A 21,229-nucleotide genomic window follows, 5' to 3' on the forward strand; every position below is an offset into this window, starting at 1 on the left:
TCCAAAAATCGTAGATTTCTTTTAACTCATTTTACCTTAATTTTTCACATTTTGGTGAAGCTCACTCATATTTGTTATAAATTAAATGAAGTAATTTTCCTCGTTTTGGTTCGGTTAAAAAAGACAAAGACAATAAACTTGTTTCACCGTTGTCATAGTTCTGTATTTCTATATTTCCTGAAGTGTCGCCCAACTTCATCGAGTCTCTGTGGCGCAATCGGTTAGCGCGTTCGGCTGTTAACCGAAAGGTTGGTGGTTCGAGCCCACCCAGGGACGTGCTTTTCCATAATTTACTTGTACGGCAAAGGTTCTTTATGTTATATTTAAATTCATTTTCACATTCATATTCCCAGAAAAAGAAAGAATGTGTTTAACACCATATTTCTCTGTGGTGAAAACAAAATGGCCTTAAAATGGTAATGGTAAATAGCCTGCATTTGTATAGCGCTTTACTTAGTCCCTAAGGACCCCAAAGCGCTTTACACTACATTCAGTCATTCACCCAATCACACACACATTCACACACTGGTGATGGCAAGCTATTGTAGCCACAGCTGCCCTGGGGCGCACTGACAGAGGCGAGGCTGCCGGACACTGGCGGGCGCCACCGGGCCCTCTGACCACCAGTGATGCATAATTTTGGTATTTCGAAGGCGTCTGTTATTCTTCCTGCAACTACAGCCTACGCTTTGCGACTGTAGTAGTGGCTGTTCAGTGTCTCTTTTTTAGTTTTAGTGTTTAAATGACAATCTCCTTATTTTAAAAAAATTCTCTATATGATGATGACAGTGCAGGAAACCATGTTTTGTCTCCTTTCTAGTCACTAAATATAATTTAAATTTAAGAAACGACTGCATTTTTAAAACGATATGACTTTGGCTCCCAACAGATTTTAGTATTGGTTTTACAGTTCTAAACACTTTTTTGATTAGAAGTTCTGTTGAGAATTGTTATTTAAATATTTATTTTTGTGGTACTTAATGTTCTTATTTGCTCTTCTTGTGTGCAGGGCTCTGTGACTGTTTCTGAAAAGCCCTAAATAAATTTACTTAGTTTCAAACAGTTCAAACAGTTCTCAGTGCCTTTAGCTTTGGTTACTGTTGTTCGTCCTGCTTCATGCAAGTTGAGATTACTTTTTTTTTTAGAACTTTCTGTTAGTTTGCGGTGTCCCCGTTTTGTCCAGACTTCACCTGTTTTGAAACATCTGCCCTCTGTAATCTCGGAGCAGAGTCGGAAAATCTCGTCACCGATGTAAAATAACGGCTGCTGTCATGTGACCCCAGAACAGGTGATAAAAACTGTGTTCCTCTCTGAGAGGGCAGTAGAAGAGGGCTTCAGGATGTCTGTACCTGGAAGCTTCTCGGTGCTCCGTGTGTTGTGGCTGCTATCAGTGTTTGGCACGGTGCTCCCGCTGGACGGCGGCATGCTCTTTCCCCAGGAGTCCTCCTTCAGAGAGGTGAAGGAGCTGAACGGGCTGTGGGATTTCAGGGCTGACGGGTCCCCCAACAGGAACGAGGGCTTCGAGAAGGCTTGGTACAAACGTCGGCTGACAGAGGTGAGCGGGATCGGAGGTGATAGGTCAGATGAAACAAATCAGTCTACGTTGTTTTACTTGTTTTACTGTTGACATGGATACAACGGTCGCATACAGTACTCTCGGTAAACAAGAACTTTTAAACATTTTGCAATTATGTAGATTTATACCAAAAAAGAAAATCTAAAAGAAAATTTGAATGCTTTGAATTGAATATTTGAGGAAGTATCCTTGGTTTTGGTGTTTTCAATTTTTTTTTAAATTTTGAAACTGAAACTAAACTGAATTAAAAACAAAAATTCAGATCCCCCCCCCCCCCCCCCCAAAAAAAGAAAAAAACAAACAAAAACAAAATAACTATGTAAACAACACAGCAGTAAGGCATGCATAAACTTATCAGTTTGGCTCACAGTCGTAACTAAATATTTTTGGCTTATCAGCCCTTTAAATGCCACACAATAGGATATATTCCTGTCAGACTGTGCCTCCTTTTGAGTTCTGTAGGGACATTTAGAGCTGAAGATGTTCACAATTTTAGAAAAAGAAAAAAATAGAAAGAAACATTTTTAAAATGAGAACAAAGGTTGAAATTTTATATTAATAAGTCTCATCTTGTTAGGGCCAGACTCCCAGGAAGGGAGCTTACCATGACCTCAGAGAATCAAAATGACCTCAATTAGATGAATATGTATATTGTCTACTTTAAAATTAATAATAAATAATATAATATAATAAACATGGCTACCATGGGTATCCCTGTAAAGTCCTGTCTTCTTATTGTTGTTTTGTATTCTTTAGACGGGCCCAGTGATTGAAATGCCAGTTCCTGCCAGCTACAATGACATCACACAGGACCCCACACTGAGAGATTTCATTGGCTGGGTGTGGTATGAGCGAGAGGTGTTCGTGCCGGCCCGCTGGATCTCCGATGAGGGAACAAGAGTGGTTCTTAGAGTGGGAAGTGCTCACTATTACTCAATAGTGGTGAGTATCACCTGCATCTTTTATGAGCCATTCACTCAAAGTTTGAATAAATTCAAATATAAAAAGTTATCATCCGCCACAAAAATCATTTTAAAAATCATGTTGTTTATTTGAAAATATTACAGAAAAACACATCATGTAACGAAACACATGTTTTCTTGAAAAAATATGATTACTTTGCAAAAAATCTGGTACAGCAGCAGATGAATTTCTTGATATAAGATCTCACCGACTTAAGAGTTTGCTTAATATTTTGTGTTTTCAGTGGGTAAAAAAGTCTGGACTGTTTAGAACCTAAACTCATTAAACCTGTGGATTAATGCTGTTGTAATACATGCATTTTGCTAAAATAAGGAAGAAATGTATTGTTTCAAAATACATCCTTGCTTGATTTTAAATTAGATTGTGTATCATTAAATTTCAGCTCATGTAAAACGGTGATCATTCTCTGTTGCAGTGGGTGAATGGAGAGAAAGTGACAGAGCATGAAGGTGGCCACCTTCCTTTTGAGGCAGAGATTAGTAGTTTAATCCGCAAGGAACCAACAAAGCCATGCAGAATCACCATCGCGGTAAACAACACCCTAACTTTGGAGACTCTTCCTCCAGGCACCATCCAGTACATGAATGACAGCAGCAGGTAGGCTCTTTCTTTGGTTCATGTGTTTGTCCAACCTAATATTATGGCAAAGCAAGTAATAGGCACGCTGGTCCATTTCACACTTTGCCTCTACAAAACATGAAATGTACACGCAAACAGAAGTTGCAGTAAGTTGCAGTAAAGGACCTGGAATGTACGTCATATTTTTTTTGCTTGCCTTTACATATATTATCTTCCCCTGCTAGTAATGCAACTTCTGCACATGTGTCCTGCAAAGCGTGAAATGGACACAGTGGACCAGAGTGTCTATTACACATTTTGTGTGATACTGGGTTCTTTTTGACTTCCTTGCCACACTTCAAAACTTTAAGCTGATGCATCAGTGAGAATGTAAATGACGAGAAGACTGTGTTTGGTCTGCAGGTATCCTGATGGGTTTTTTGTGCAAAACATTGACTTTGATTTCTTCAACTATGCTGGGATTCATCGTTCTGTACTGTTGTATACTACTCCTAAAGTGCATGTGGATGACATCTCAGTGGAGACCAACTTCATGGATAACACTGGTAAATTAAATTAATTAATACAGTGATGCACAGTGATTTAAAATCCTTACTAGCACAAAAGAATTTGTAAGCAGGTAAACTGATGTACAAAAGCGGGAGGTGAAACGCTGCCTGAGGGAAGCAAAGGACACCTACAGGAGGAAGGTGGAGCAGAAGTTGGAGAGGAACAATATGAGGGAGGTCTGGAATGGTGTGAAAACCATCACAGGCCACAACACCAAGAAAAGCACAGTGGGGGGGACTGTGGAGAAGGCAAACGAACTCAACAACTTCTTCAACAGGTTTGACCAGCCCACAACCCCCCCCCACCCTCACCTTCACTACAGAGTCCTCTCCCCACTCTCCTGCCTCCCTCGCTTCCCCCCCTTCCTGACACCATGACACCCCCCTCCTCCAATCCCTCTCTCAGCAGCAAGACATCTCCCCCCCTCCCCTCCTCCCAAACATCTCCCAGTGTCACAGTGGATCAGGTCAGGAGGCAACTGAGGAAGCTTCGCCCCAGAAAGGCAGCAGGCCCAGACAAGGTGTGTCCTAGGATGCTTAAGGCGTGTGCTGCTGAACTTGGGGAGCCGCTACAACGAGTCTTCAACCTCAGTCTGCGACTGGGGAGAGTGCCCGCCCTATGGAAGACATCCTGCATCGTCCCGGTCCCCAAAAAGAACCGGCCCAATGAGCTGAATGACTTCCGACTGGTGGCACTGACGTCACATCTTATGAAGACTCTAGAGCGGCTCTTCCTCAACTTCCTCCGACCACAGGTACAACATGCCCAGGACCCACTACAGTTTGCATACAAGGCGGGTGTCGGAGTGGAGGATGCCATCCTGTACCTCCTACACAGAGCCCACTCACACCTGGATGGGGGAAAAGGCACGGTCAGGATACTGTTTCTTGACTTTTCCAGTGCCTTTAATACCATCCGGCCCTGTATGCTTCAGGAAAAACTGAACAGGATGGAGGTGGACCCCTGCCTGGTGGCTTGGATCTCCGACTACCTCACCGACAGACCACAGTACGTCAGGCTGAAGGACATCACGTCTGACACTGTGGTCAGCAGCACAGGAGCACCACAGGGAACTGTGCTGTCCCCTCTTCTCTTCACCCTGTACACCTCTGACTTCTGCTACAACTCTGAATTATGCCATATTCAGAAGTTTGCAGATGACACGGCCATCATGGGGTGTATCTGGGATGATCAGGAAGAGGAGTACAGAAGTCTGGTGAGGAACTTTGTCGCATGGAGTCACACAAACCACCTGCAACTCAACACCTCAAAGACTAAGGAACTGGTTGTGGACTTCGGGAGGTCCAGAGAAGGTCCACTGCCGGTTCAGGGGGAGGAGGTGGAGGTGGTCAACAAGTACAAGTACCTCGGGCTGTGGGTGGACAATAAACTGGACTGGTCATGCAACACAGAGCACCTGTATAAAAAAGCCCAAAGCCGACTGTACTTCCTCAGGAGGCTGAGGTCTTTTAACATCTGCAGGAAGCTCCTGAGGATGTTTTACCAGTCGGTGGTTGCTGGAGTACATTTCTATGCTGTGGTGTGCTGGGGGAGCAGCACAGCAAAGAAGGACTCATCCAGGCTGGAGAAACTGATCAGGAAGGCTGGCTCTGTGGTCGGCATGAAGCTGGACACTCTGGTGACAGTGGCAGAGAAAAGGACATTAAAGAAACTGCTGGACATTATGAACAATGCTGGGCATCCTCTGCACACGGCCATAAACAATCAGAAGAGTCTGTTCAGTGACAGGTTGCTTCTCCCCAAGACAAGAACTAACAGACTTAAAAACTCCTTTGTCCCACACGCCATCAGACTGTTTAACTCCTCTCTGGAGGGGAGAGGGAGGGGAAACAGGAAACAGGAGGACAAAGGAGGGGGGAACAACTAAGCTGTAGTGCCTCCTCACCTCACTGTACAATACCTTGTGCAATACTTTTGTAAATAGTCAACAGTGCAATAGACTCAATACTTGAAATGTGCAATTCACTTGTATTTTTATTTTTTATTCCTATTTATTCTATTTATCCCCTTTGTATATTTTATTTATATTTGTCTCTGTATTTATATATGTGTGTGTGTATATATATATATATATATATATATATATGTATATATATATATATATATATATATATATATATATATATATATATATATATATATATATATATATATATATATATATATATATATATATATATATATACATATATATATATATATACATACATACATACACTCAACAAAAATATAAACGCAACACCTTTGTTACTGCTCCCATTCCCCATGGGATGGACGTAGAGACCTAAAATTCATTCCAGATACACAATATAACCATCCCTCCCAAACAGTGGTCACAAATCAGTCCAAATGTGTGGTAGTGGGCACATCTGCTATATTGAGATAATCCATCCCACCTCACAGGTGTGCCACATCAGGATGCTGATCTGACATCATGAGTAGTGCACAGGTGTACCTCAGACTGCCCACAACAAAAGGCCACCCTGGAATGTGCAGTTTTGTCTCACAGCAAAATGCCACAGATGCCACAAGCAATGAGGGAGCGTGCAATTGGCATGCTGACAGCAGGAATGTCAACCAGATCTGTCGCCCGTGCATTGAATGTTCATTTCTCAACCATAAGCCGTCTCCACAGGCGTTTCAGAGAATATGGCAGCACATCCAACCGGCCTCACAACCGCAGACCTCGTGTAACCACACCAGCCCAGGACCTCCACATCCAGCAGGTTCACCTCCAAGTTCGTCTGAGACCAGCCACCCAGACAGCTGCTGGAACAATTGGTTTGCACAACCAAACAATTTCTGCACAAACTGTCAGAAACCGTCTCAGGGACGCTCAACTGCATGCCCGTCGTCCTCATCGGGGTCTTGACCTGACTCCAGCTCGTCGCCGTAACAGACTTGTGTGGGCAAATGCTCACATTCGATGGCGTCTGGCACGTTGGAGAGGTGTGCGCTTCACGGATGAATCATGGCTCACATTGTTCAGGGCAGATGGCAGCTGAGAATGTCCCAGTTCTTGCATGGCCAGCATACTCACCGGACATGTCACCCATTGAGCATGTTCGGGATGTGCTTGACCGGCGTATACGACAGCGTGTACCAGTTCCCACGAATATCCAACAACCTCGCACAGCCATTGAAGTGGAGTGGACCAACATTCCACAGGCCACAATTGACAATCTGATAGACTCCATGCGACGATGTGTTGCACTGCATGAGGCAAATGGTGGTCACACCAGATACTGACCGGTTCTGGGTCCCCAGACCCCCAATAGAGCAAAAAACTGCACATTCCAGGGTGGCCTTTTGTTGTGGGCAGTCTGAGGTACACCTGTGCACTACTCATGATGTCAGATCAGCATCCTGATGTGGCACACCTGTGAGGTGGGATGGATTATTTCAATATGGCAGATGTGCCCACTACCACACATTTGGACTGATTTGTGACCACTGTTTGGGAGGGATGGTTATATTGTGTATCTGGAATGAATTTTAGGTCTCTACGTCCATCCCATGGGGAATGGGAGCAGTAACAAAGGTGTTGCGTTTATATTTTTGTTGAGTGTATATATATATATATATATATATATATATATATATATATATATATATATATATATATATATATATAACAATTCTGTAACTGTAACTTCGGTCGTTGCTGTGCTTTTTTTTGGAAGTCGAATTTCCCAGAGGAACCCACCCGAGGGATTAATAAAGTTCTATCTTATCTTATCTTATCTTAAAAGCTTAGAGAGATTAGCATCCGCATCATATACATCAGACTTTAAATGTGTAGTTTCTGTCTATTCATTAGATGTTGCTGTTTCCTCTGCATTGTAGGTCTTGTCAGATACAAAGTATCTGTTCAAGGTGGCTTCAACAACACTCTGAACATTACTCTAATGGACAAAGATGGCCACTTTGTGGCCTCCTCCACTGGGTCATCTGGAGGGCTTAAAGTGGTAGATGTGAAGCTGTGGTGGCCGTACTTGATGCACGAGAATCCAGGTTACCTTTATTCTATGAAGGTAAGGCAACATGCTCACAGGCATGTAGGTGTGTTTCTGCAGTGTGATGTGGTTTGACTGAGCATTGCCACTCGATTTGTCAGGTTGTGTTGTTTCGATTATTCTAACATTTTCTCTTCAACATTGAGGTCCACCTAATTGCAGTCAGTGAGACATCAACATATGAGGATGAGTATACTCTGCCAGTTGGTATCCGCACAATAAACGTTACCAACACCCAGTTCCTCATTAACAACAAGCCATTTTATTTCCATGGGGTCAATAAGCATGAGGACTCTGACGTAAGTACCCCTAGAAGGATGAAACTCCTTTAAATTTTGCAGAAAATAGGCTCCAATGACCATATGTTTACTTTTCTGGTTTTAATGTGTTGTAGATTCGTGGTAGAGGCTTTGACTGGCCCCTAATTGTAAAGGACTTTAATTTAATGAAGTGGTTAGGGGTCAACTCATTCCGTACCAGCCACTATCCCTATGCTGAGGAGATCCTGCAGATGTGTGACCGTCATGGGATTGTGGTGATAGATGAGTGCCCAGGTGTTGGCATCAAAGACATGTAAGTGTTACCACACATATCTGTGTGACCTTTGGATATGTTTGAGGGTTCAGTAAGGTCAAAAGTGAAAGATTCTGTTTGCCACAGCATATGAAGACATAGAGAAAACTGCACATGCTGTCCAATACCACCCCTGCTGAAACTCTTTATGAACTTCATGCTGCCCAAGTTAGAATTGCCAAAAAATGTTACACACTATTGTGACCAATAGGAATACTGCATGAAATGACATGTGATTGTCATAGGCTATAAGCATTCAGTCTGCATATCAAACTTGACTTCATTCCTAAGTTAATTACAGCTATGTCACACAGTGTATCTGTCACGGTCTGGCTGGCAGACCGTGGGGATATGGGGAATGAGGACCCAGGCGCGGTGCTCTGTGTATAGACAGTGCGTTTATTTACAGTGATGGAAAAACATGACAATAAATCCCGTGCTCTCCCGACTCCCGTGACGTGTCCTCTTCCCAGTGTTAGTGCTCCTGTCTCCGCTTCTCCATGATGAGCACCCCGTGCTCGCTGCCCTCTCGTCTCCCGCTACTCCTGGGGACATAAGAGAGAGGCAGCTGTCAGACACACAATAATGCAGGAGACTCAAACTAAGAACTGGTCGAGAGACTAACGTGAAGCCACGCAATGATCCAGCATCGGAGAGAGCTCCACCACACTCTCAAGTAGCTCCTCCGACAGGCCTGATCAACTGCAGGTGTGTCAAGGTCTTCAGGTGTGGCCAATCACCTGCCAGGGCCACACACACACACCTACATGCACATATGTCTACAAGCAGGGAGAATGAGGGACAGCAATACAAAATACATACATTATAATATTAGTCCATAATTGCTCAGAGGACCCTGACAGTATTAGACAAGATGACTGTCTGCCATACACATGTTTACAGTTTTTTCTGATTGCTTAAGCACATTTTTTGTAACTATTGGCTAATTTTGCAAAACTCTTCACACAAATAAGAAAACCTGTCACCCAATAATCAAAACATCGTAGTTCTCTTGCAAAAGCGAACACAGCTAGATTAACTCTTCACACCTTCGTAAAAATAGTGTTTCCGTATCAAACAGTACACACAAGCCATCATCTACTAAGCACACAATGCGCCAACTGCACACTGATGGTATGAATACAAAACACATCTGGCTTTTGCTTTCTCTGTGCACAAGGTAGGCTATGTCAGTTTGAGCTCATACTTCTGTCATAGATCCATAAGCATAGAGGGATCCAAACTTCAAGTACTGGTGTTTATTCAAACACATCAAAACAAACACAAGTGTTTATTTCCAAGTATAGGATTATTTGCAATCGCCATAATGACTCTATGGGTTACTTGGTCTGCAGTGAACATGCTTCCTCTGCCCCCAGCATCTGGTCATCTAGCAATTCTGTAAAGTAACAATTTCAGTATTTTTACATCAATGGTATTGGTGTGTTTCTCATTGGCATATGGCAGTGCTACAAATCTTTGTGCGAAGTGACTGTACTAACCGATTCTCATTTCAAGATGTCCTTATGGTACTTGCTACAGTGTAGCGGCTCGAGTTAGGCTGGACCCGTTGGCCAGCTACCCTCAGGGTCATTCCATGGTTGATTACATGGTCCACTATTGTAGCTCTGATGTCATCAGCAATTCTATTTCTTACTCTTCCTACCCTTCCTCTCCCCCCTCCTCATCTTCCTCTCCCCCCTCCTCGTCTTCCTCTTGCTCCTCCTTGTCCTTGTCGTCCTCTTCATCCTACTTCTTCACCTCCACGTCCTCTTCCTCGGCCTCCTCTACTTCTCACTCTTTCTGCTCCCTCCATTGTACTCCGCACACACAGCTTACCTGTATTATAGTGCTTAGGCTGATTGCAAAGTGAACGAATTATCTAAAAAAGTTTTCACATGTGAAAGTGTGCCAGACAGTTGGCAAATTAGTGTTAATGATAGCCATACATGTGTATACTTTTGCTAGGAGTGTGTTGGAAATTTGGTAATTGAGTGTTGTGTAGTTAATTGTGCCTACAGTTTTGCAAAGTGTGTGTTACAAAATTGCAAACTGAGTGCAAAGCAGTTTTTGTGCTTTTAGTTTTGCAAACTCAGTGAGTGGTTTTGCTATAAGTCTGAATAGTTTTAGAGATTGTGCTACAGGAATCACAGTTAGGGTTTAAGCATTCAGAAAAAACTGTAAATTGGAGTGGGACTATCTGGGACTCTCCACATGCTTCCTCTGCCCCCAGCATCTGGTCATCTAGCAAAAAAATAATTTCCCCCAGGGATCAATAAAGTATTCTGATTCTGATTCTGATACTGTAAAGTAACAATTTCAGTATTTTTACATCTCCACCATTTGACCTTAGAACTGAAGAAGCTTCTCGGATGAGAGGTGAAACGTCTTCAAGCAACTTAAAGAAGTCCAGACGCTTTTCTTTGCAAGCTCCTTTGACAAATTGGAGGGGTTTTTTTTCATATTTTTTTAACTGACTTTTGTCCACATGTTTCTAAACCTGAATGTGTACAGTACTCATAATATTACATTTTATAATAAAAGACTAACTCACAATAGCTGAACTTTACTGGAAAGCAGAACAGTTGTGAGTTAGGTCTTCACATCTTGCAGTGTGGATGGATCTGAGTCGTTAGTCTTTCAGCTCAGGCTGAGTTGTGTTCTTTTGTGCCTTGCTGATAGTCGCAGTTTTCGAAACGCCTCTCTGTATCACCACTTGGTTGTCATGGACGAGCTTGTGCGCCGGGACAAGAACCATCCCTCTGTGGTCATGTGGTCGGTAGCCAATGAGCCCGCCTCAGAGATGCCTCCTGCTGAATTTTATTTCAAGTGAGTACAGGTTATTTTTCTTTTGAGGTGTAAAGCTCCAATTATTGCCACCCTTCAAATAGTCATCACTGCACAGATAAGCAACATGATGTTGGATTATTCCGTTTGTTTGAAAATGTGAATTCTGATGTTTATTCTACTTCTCAAATATGTGCTTTATCACACTGAAGGTGTAACAGTAATAACTCTTAAAATCCTGGTAGAAAAGATCAGTTTGTCTGTAGCATCTGATATCCATCTGATAGCTGGTATGAGGGACAAAGCTAGTTAGGCATGAGTAACATAATGTAGTTTTTTAAAAAGTGGATTTTGTTTTACAAAAAAAAGCAAAAAACCCAAAAGGTGATCATGGAGCCCTAAGAAATTAAGTGAACAGAACTAATTCGAGCTGAAGTGATGAATTAATTTTTTTTAAAAAGTAGAGTGTTGATTTTGCATAGTTCAGCCATTAGAAGGTGCAACTCTGCAACGTCCCTGTTGTTTGGAACCCCACAAACACAAAAACCAGCTGATCCAAGCAGAGTGTAGTATAAACAAGTCATGTTTGAGAGAGGAAAAAATGATCAAATAAATAAAAATTGGCTGATATTTTGGAATATCGGCTTTTTAATTTACTAAATATCATGTTGAGCTTAAATATTCTGTATCCTACTGGCCCTAATTGTAATGGCTACAAAATATAACAAACTAACATTTAAAACCAAACTAAATTGAGCATAAAACAACAAACAATTGAGCTAAAAAAAATAAAAAAAAAACAAGCAAAGAAGAACTTAGAGACAAACACTAATGTAATTATTAAGAAACAAACATTTATTTTAACCAAACAGAAATAAGACAACTAAATGTCCAACTAAGGAAGGAAATTTAACATTTAAAGTCAATAATTCCAGCCAATTCCCCATAATGTAGCAACATTTGGTATGTCCCAGACGGCATGTCCTGTATTTAGTACAACTGCATTTCAAGACACATCTTTTGCTGATTTGAGCCCAACATCAAATCACTTCCTTTTTTTCTACCCCCTTACAGGACTTTGATTGAGCACACCAAAGCTCTGGACCAAACCCGACCTGTCACTTACGTCACAATCGCTGCAGCTGACATGGACAAAGGGGTGAGTTTCTTCATCCATCACACTAATTAAAAGGGAACGGGGATATAATTTGAGGGGGGAATTCAATTTTAAAACATCCTCGTATCCGTATAACATTAAAAAGTTTTTGCATCTCTGTGTGTGGAGTGAAGCTGTGGAACAGACTAAGTAAAGATATGAAGCAATGTCCGAGCATGGCGCAGTTTAAAAAGCGGTTTAAGGATATGGTTTTTACAGGGTACAGGGAAAAGGTAGAGATTTGATAGGGTGTTGTCTAATATTTTCATGTGTGTGCGGGTGCACGGGTATGTTGGTATGGGTGTATATATATATATTTGTAGGTTGTGTATCCTAGAGGTGTTAATGGGGTTATTGAAAATGTGTATATGTGCGTATGTGTATATACGTATGTATGGATAGATAGAAACATATATGTATATATATTTAGAAAAATAAATACACATGACATATAATGTAATTGCAAGGAGGTATTTCTGTAGTCTATTGATACTAGATAGTGGAAAAGGGGTGGGATTAAATAAGCTTATGCTTCTTCCTGCTCCTTTTTGAACATGAAAGTTATTTGGAGTTGTGGTTGCTCGTTTTCCTTTTGTTTGCTTTGTTCATTTGTCTCTTTTAATTCTATTTTGTTGTACTTTTTCAACATGTTCAAAATAAAGATTCAATCAATCAATGTCAACATCACATATTAAACAAAGTCTGCACATCCCTTTCTTTTTTCAGTTTCCAGACTTTTTATTTGACACATCGTTGATGATAATAGTGTAACAGAATTTGCTAAGTAGCACCTCTGTTATAATCATGTTAAAAGGTGAAGTTTATACTAAGTGAAATGAATCACATTGAGTGCTTCAGGTCTGTGCCCTGCTCAAGATAGCAATTTAACTAAGTTGGTTAATTAACACCAGATGAGCAGCTCACAAAACCCATGTTGATTTTTCTTTTTAAGTCCTAATAAGTCATAGTAAGTAAATTTAGTCAACTGAGTATAGAATAATAATCCTTTATTTGTCCCACAAGGGGAAATGTGGGTGTAACAGCAGCAAGAAAGACACATATACAAACAAACAGTACACAAGACACAGAACAGAAACATACACAATTTTTATATATTTACATCAAGGACAAGGACATATGAACAAGGAGTATGTTTCACCCTCTTTGGAATATTATTGTTTACATCCATTTCCTCAGTTTTGTCTGTATTGATCTTATACGCTGGGTAAAGACGAAATTCAGAGATAAAATTCTTCAATGGAGATAATGACGAGTGTGGTTCTGTTAGTATAGTAAAACATCATCTGCATACAATAAGATTATATGTGCTCCGTCTTGACTCTTATGATGCGGTTGTTATCCTAAACTGAGAGTGGAGTTCTGATACCACGATTCACCTAGGCAATGAAGAGATGAAGAGCAGAGCCTCCAGTTTAATGCAGTGGACCGAGGAACATTAATGCATGTCAGTGTGGGGCATGGTGTTTATTTTAAAACAGAAGCGCCATGCACTCATTTACCCAACTTGAAACTGGTTGATAAAAAGCACATTACAGATTTTATTATTTAAAGGGTGACTGCAAGAAAATTGTGTCATAAATATTTAATAAATAATTGTAAATCATAACCATGTTGAAGAATACTTCTGAATCCTTTTCTGGGTTATTTTTTTTCTCTAGGGTCCCTATGTAGATGTAGTGTGTGCAAACAGTTACTTTGCCTGGTATTTTGATCAAGGCCGGTTGGATATCATTCCTCTTCAGCTGAGCACTCATTTTGAAAACTGGTACAGAAAGTACCAGAGACCCATCATCCAGAGTGAATATGGAGCAGATGCAGTTCCAGGGCTTCACATGGTAAGAATACACTCACTCACTAACTCACTCCACTCACTCACAAGTCAGTTCTGCACCTTTAACAAGTCTTACTGTCACTCTTTAGGATCCACCCATGATGTTCACTGAGGAGTACCAGAATGCTCTCCTGCAGAGCTACCATGATGTGTTCGACCAGAAGAGGAATCAGTATTTCGTTGGTGAACTCATCTGGAACTTTGCAGACTTCATGACATCACAAGGTACTGCAGCTTCAAAATAAAGCAACCTGTAGAGCCAGAACTGCAGTTAAATACAACAATAGCTGAAGCTCTAGGGAAGCAGCCATTAGGTTAAAAACCAGAGCTTTATTTATTCAGCTTATTATATTCTGCACTGTGACAGTGTTTTTGTCAAACTGTGTTGTGTCTTCAGGAATCTATCGTGTGGTGGGGAACAAGAAGGGTATTTTCACCCGGCAAAGGCAGCCCAAGGCAGCAGCGTTCCTCTTGAGGAAGAGGTACTGGAGGCTGGCTAATGAGACGGGCAGACTGCTTCCTGACTGACTAAATAACTCTGATCACTCTGAAACTCTGATGGTAGCCAGTCTGGGAAATAGTCAACACTGTGTAAGCAGTATGCTGAACCAATACTGTGATATTGTGTCTGAACAACATCTGTGTGTGTGTTTGTGTGTGTGTATACATATTGATCTTAACTAATGAACTTTATAATACTTTATTCCAGCTGTAGGGAACATTTTATAGGTCTACAGTGATTGAAAATAGACTCTTGTGCCTTATCTATTGTGAAGTACACCTTTTCTAATTAAAGCCTCAATTTAAAAAAGTCTGACGCAAATTATAAAATATAATATCATAAAACAGATTTTTTTAAACTGCAATAATTTGCAAATCTCATAAGCCTGCATTTTATTCATAATAGAACAAAGAAAACATATTTACTGTTTAAAGTGAAACATACAGAATTGAATGGCAGTAGCACATCTTGTAAAAAACCAATTGAATGCACCAACAAACAAACTACCTGAACAACCAGTGACTTAGCTCTCTCTCCCCCAAAGATACCAATGAATCTCTCTAAATAAATTACACTGTCAGATACGTCCCCTTCGAGCCCCCTACCAGGAAAGTTCAAACGAAATTAATGCCACTGGAAAGCAGGCTAAAACCCACTAAACCAGTCTGTTTTTAAAGAGGACAAGACCTCATTTTGTCATGAGCCAACCCAGAATTCAGACAAAAGGAGAGACCAAAAAGACCACAGAGTTTATAGGACCAAAATATATTTAATTAAACTGACTGAAAATTTTAGAACAAGTGTAGTGTAGTGGGTGCATGGATGCTTGTAAATTATAGCATATATGCAAGAAAATTGCTCAACCGAATGGGAAGAAGAGAGAGCAAAACTCTTTTACTTAGCAGGCTTCAGTTCTTTGTCAGTGTCCTGGGGAAAGACATGGGATGATTATCACCTATTGCCAATAGGAGGTGCCATAAGGGTGACCTGATACTGGCACATAGATGTCTCCAGACATGGACTCTAATCAATCATGTGAAGTGTGGGTAAGATGGGACAAAAGTTACTTAAGATTTAGTTGAGATTTCATGTCCAGTGGGGAATGATCAAAATTCTGGCACACAGCTAGCTACAAAAAAGCCCTTTCACAAAAACTCAAAAGCTTCAGAGTTTAACATCGCCAAGGCTTAGATTCAACTCACCAAAGGTAGTGTTGATCCAATCCAAGAGGAATTAAAGTACAAAGCCTGAAAATTGTGAAAATGCCAGAATTACACCTGACATTTAAAGTGGCTGACTTCCTGTTGGGTTTAAGATATGGCTCCAAGAGGCTTTTTTGAAGTTGTCAGGACATTCCACAAGGCTGCTAAATTTCAGACACATGGATGAAATGTTACAGTATAAACACTTGTAACATTTAACTACACATAACACTACATTTTAAAAATAATAATAATCATTTTGTAGGTGGAACTATGACCCATAAAACATGAAAGCCTTTATCAGTTTGGAGGCGTGTACCAGTTTTCATGACTTCTTAGGTTTTTCAAGCCCCTCAACAGCATCTTGTTTCTTTATGCTGAATTCCCACTGTTGAATGAGAAATCACACTGTTCATGATAAAGCACCATGAAGGTCTGAAGTTTATTCAGACTGCTTTTGAATTGGATGTGGTCAGCCTGAGTGTAGCAGTACATCAGAGTATAAAACATCATTTTGTGTTGCCACTAGGTGGTGCTCTCACTATTGCTTGCTATTGATGTGTTCAGGTCAGGACTGGACAATCTGTCTGAGTTAAAGCAAGGTTGTGTTTCATTCGAAATATCAAAATTTGCACCAGGGTCACACCCTTTGTTAGAAACTGACTGTTTTCAAAATAAAGCAATACCAACTCCTTGAGGCTTTTCTGACCAAATTTTAGATAGCTCAGGTCAACCACCCAGTCCTCCGAAGTGTAAAACATGACAGTTTCTGTTGCCACTAGGTGGCGCTATGATTGTGATTTAATGTTTACATATGGATCTGTTATTAATTTTAATATGCATAACTCAATCTCTGTGTTACAAAATGTTAAGAATTTGAGCATGTTTAGGTGCTCAAAAGGGTGATTTATTTGATGAAATAGTGTGTGTAAATGAAAATAAACACTTGACACTTTTGTAATGAATTTATTAAAGACAATCTACTCAACATGCAAACAGTATCTGATTTAATTATTTGCATCATATGCAGTGCAGTTCAGGAGTGGACGGTGCCGCCGTCATTTTTTCAAAAAAGACCACAGACACCTAAAAGGTTAAATGACGTATCGATCATGGATGGTGGCGTGACAGCAATCAGACAGTTCACTATCAGTGACTCAGGCTGTACCATCATCACGTGGTTGACCTTTGAGTTCCAGCAGGACATTAAACATTTAAACTCGTTACACTAGCCTACCTGTCAGAGTTATTGCTGCAGACATTTTCCATTAAAATGTACTTTTCATAAAACAGAACTGTTTTGATTGCTTTTCACTTATTTCAGGCCCGTTTTTCCAAACATTTAAGGCTTTTTTTTCAATTGGTCCAACTATGAGAGATGTTTACTTATCAGGTTAGATACATGTCATTAAACACTAATCTGCATCCGCGATTACACTGCTATTAAATTAATGAAATTCAGCTGGCGTGACTGAGACACATTGGAGATACTCTATGCTCACACACTGTTACTAATGCTGTTATGTTCTGTGCTGGTTTATTTCATCTGCATTAATGATTCACTATTCACTAACCACACAAGAAAAAAATAGTAGTGGTCAGGCACGTAGTAATTTACAAAGAAATATCTGTGTTTTATAAGCTGTCACTTTTAGATCATGTACATCCTAGCCTTACATGTTACTGCATCTTGCTACAGTGTATTTTTACTCCTCTAACTCCCTTATTACCATTTGCATATCCTGGAGCTAACGGCAGCGTTTGTCCTAGATGTCGTTCTAGAGGCAGAACTAGTTCATCATCCAGGAGCTGTTGTGTGACCCTTTGTGTTCTATAAAGGCTACTGAAGACACAAAGTTTAAAGTTTACTCATAAACTTTCCTTTGTGGTTCTCTACATAAAATCTCAGTATTGGAAATCTTGTTTATCTAAAGTAATCAGTCATTTTCCATAAACCTGCTATTTTTTCAGTCATGGTGATCATCAAAAGGATATTCTAAATTAAAAATATATTAAAAGTTGAATGTGTCTCTTGTGTTTAATTCTGAAGGGTAAGTTTAGAATAAGGAATTCCTGACTGTGACATTAGACTAATGTCCAGTCTCCACCAACCACCCTCCTTTGCCACTTACAGATATTGAACAACCTCAACCAAACATGAAAATTCTGAGCTAGAGACTGTATAAATCTCTCAATACAACTTTGACAAAACATGAACAAAATGTTGCTTAAATCCATTGATAATATCAGATCCACAATGTATCACAATAACACTTATTTCACAAAGATAAACAAAACACAATACTTCTGTACTTCATTTTTAACTACATTTACAAACATCATAAAATTAACTCATTTTTAAACATTTTAATTCTTGTTCAGCACTAAATTATTTATGTGAAATGTATTTCCACTGTACTGACAATGTAACTTCTGTTTTTTTAAATATAGCTGTAATGTCCTCTGCCTCTAACGCCTTGCTAGAGTCGACATTCAGACTAAACTCCTCTTCAAAATGACCACGCAGACAAGAGGGTTTGACTTCACTCCCTTTACTTAGGCCAGTTGAAGTAGGGTAAAACTGAGAAACAACATGAAATGCTCTTAGAAATCATAGATGAGGACAAATACACAATAACAGTACAAATTACTTGTTTAGCCAAAAGGGTTAGCGAATCCTCTCTTTACAAAGCTAGACCACAAAGAAAGACTTATACAGCCCTAATTGAAGGTCACCCCTCCCTGCAGCTCAGCCAAGACATCCTTGTCGCCAGAGTTCTTGCTGATGTAAAGAAAGGATGTGCCCTGGTAAGAGTGATGAACCTCTCCCAGCATGCTATCACTATCAAGCCTCACACGCATCTGGCCAAGGCATCTCTGGTGGAAAGTATTGTGGACTTTTCAGACAGGGTGTGGGGCAGTCATCACATTAGCGGAGGCAGAGAAGTATGCCTGGGTATGGACCACGTTGTGGCAAGCCAGGAAGTGGATTTAAGTGGAGCAGACGTCAAAAATGAGCACCAGCGTTCCCTTCTTAAAGAGCTTGTGGAAAGGAACATAGGTGTGTTCTCACAGCACCCCATGGATTATGGCCATACAAAGACTGTGCAACATGAAATCCCTCTGGTCGACTCTAAGCCATTTCGACTGCCTTACCGTAAGATCCCCCCATCACAGTGGCAGGATGTGAGAAGGTTGCTGACAGAAATGGAGGCAGCGGGAGTTATCAGGCCCAGCAAAAGTCCATATGCTTCACCTGTCGTGATCGTAACCAAGAAAGATGGATCACTAAGGCTGTGTATTGACTACAGGAAACTGAACTCCTGTAGCACGAGAGATGCTTTTCCTCTCCCCAGAATAGAGGAAGCCCTGGAGGCTCTAGGGCAGGCAAGATACTTCTCCACCCTTGACCTCACTTCTGGTTATTGGCAGGTAGAGGTGGCGGAGCATGACAAACACAAGACGGCATTCAGCACCCCTATGGGGCTGTTTGAAGCAAATCGTATGCCCTTTGGACTGCAGAATGCTCCCTCCACCTTTCAGAGACTCATGGCCTGCTGCTTTGGCGATCTGAACTTCACCCACCTCCTAATCTATCTTGATGACCTATCATATTCTCCAAAACCTTTGATGAGCATCTAGAAAGACTGCAGCATGGCTTGAAGTTAAAGCCCTCTAAATGCCAGCTTGTGAGAAAGGAGGTTCAGTATTTGGGTCACTTGGTGTCTGCTGAGGGGATCTGGACAGACCCAGAGAAGATCAGCAGGGTGAAAAACTGGGTGAGGCCCACAAACCCCAAAGAAGTGTTGCAATTCCTGGGATTTGCTGGATACTACAGGCGGTATGTAAGTGGGTACTCTACCCTAGCTGCTCCCCTGTACCGCCTAACTGCTGGTGACTCCAGAAAGAAAAAGCGAGGGGGAAAGAAAAGTCTGGCCACCGATCCACCTTTTGTGTGGACAGATGAATGCGAGAAGGCCTTTGAGACCCTAAAAGAAAGGCTGACAAGCGCTCCAGTGCTGGGATATCCTGATTATAGCTTGCCTTTCGTTCTGCAAACGGACGCCTCAGGGGAAGGTCTGGGCGCCGTTCTAGCTCAGGTCCAAGGGGGAGCTGAGAGGGTCATAGCCTTCGCCAGCAGAGGTTTGAGCCCAGCAGAGACAAGGTATCCTGCACACAAACTCGAGTTCCTTGCTCTCAAATGGGCAGTCACAGACAAATTCTACGACCACCTCTATGGGCGTAGGTTCTCTGTCCAGACAGACAATAACCCTCTCAAATATGTTATGTCCTCAGCAAAGCTGGATGCTACAGGCCAGCGGTGGGTGTCTAGGCTGGCTGCTTTGGATTTTGATGTCCAGTATCGGAGGGCACAGAGCAACACAAACGCTGATGCCCTCTCTTGCATGTCTAACCAGGAGGTCACGCACATCCTACAGACATGCCCTCAGTGGGTGGGTGTCAACGAACAGGGGTATGGTGTGAGACAGGCTACCCAGGATACTCAAAGCCTCACTGGCCATGGCACGTCTGCAGGGGAGGAAGTTGAACTCGGCCCCCCTATATCCACTGAGCCTTGCAGGGATGTGGGGATGGAATCCTTGCCCACCATGACCAAACAGGAGATCCGTGCAGGGCAGAAAAAAGACCTTGTTATTGGCCCTGTCTTGCACTATAAGAGTATGAACCAGAAACCAAGCCGCAGTGAGCGGATCAGTGGTGGAGGGCACGTGCGTCTTCTCTTAAAGGAGTGGAGAAGGTTAGTGGTAAGGGATGGCGTCCTGTACCGCTGCATCCAAGACAGCCAAAGGGGAGTAGTTGAGCAATTGGTGCTACCAGAGGATTTGTGTATATCAGTCAAGACTGCTCTCCACGATGACTCAGGCCACCTTGGTTTTGAGAGCACCATGATAAGGGAGAGATTTTATTGGCCACGGATGTTTCAGGAAATCAAGGCTTGGTGCGAGCAATGTGAGAGGTGCTGCCTAAGAAAAACTCAGGGCCCCCCTGGTCAGTATCCACAGCAGTGCCCCCTTGGAGCTAGTTTGTGTGGAGTTTTTGACTCTTGAGAAATCAAAAGGTGGTATCGAAAATGTCCTTGTTGTCACTGACCATTTCTCACGCTATGCGCAAGCATACCCCACTAAAGACCAAACAGCCAGCACAGTCTCTAAGGTGCTGTATAGAAACTTTTTCTGTCGGTTTGGCTTCCCAGCGAAATTGCATGCAGACCAAGGGCGCAATTTTGAAAGTGCTGTGGTGAAGGAGCTTTGTAAATACACCGGCATCACTAAGACCCACAACACGCCCTATCCCACAGGGCAACGGGACAACTGAACGGTTTAACCGCACCCTCATGAACATGCTGGGGACGCTAGAACCTCACCTGAAGCCCCGGTGACACGAATGACCAATATGAATTGGGCGTCCGT

The 21,229-nt window shown here is 41.7% G+C and overlaps 1 protein-coding gene and 1 non-coding gene across 2 annotated transcripts; both read left to right on the top strand.

The window, feature by feature from the left end:
- Positions 1 to 202: 202 nt before the first annotated feature.
- On the top strand, positions 203 to 276 carry trnan-guu (transfer RNA asparagine (anticodon GUU)). Its single transcript has one exon. It is a non-coding gene; the product is annotated as a tRNA-Asn (tRNA).
- Positions 277 to 1,111: 835 nt separating this feature from the next.
- Positions 1,112 to 16,793, top strand: gusb (glucuronidase, beta). Its single transcript, XM_026182093.2, has 12 exons — positions 1,112 to 1,555; positions 2,333 to 2,518; positions 2,976 to 3,157; positions 3,542 to 3,684; positions 7,556 to 7,743; positions 7,872 to 8,024; positions 8,120 to 8,298; positions 10,981 to 11,127; positions 12,160 to 12,244; positions 13,921 to 14,097; positions 14,183 to 14,318; positions 14,491 to 16,793. Exons 1-12 carry the CDS (start codon positions 1,340 to 1,342, stop codon positions 14,619 to 14,621), a joined length of 1,923 nt encoding a protein of 640 aa, XP_026037878.2. The 5' UTR covers positions 1,112 to 1,339; the 3' UTR covers positions 14,622 to 16,793.
- Positions 16,794 to 21,229: the final 4,436 nt, after the last annotated feature.

This window comes from Astatotilapia calliptera, chromosome 10 (assembly GCF_964374335.1).
Source record: "Astatotilapia calliptera chromosome 10, fAstCal68.1, whole genome shotgun sequence".
Lineage (NCBI taxonomy): Eukaryota > Metazoa > Chordata > Actinopteri > Cichliformes > Cichlidae > Astatotilapia > Astatotilapia calliptera.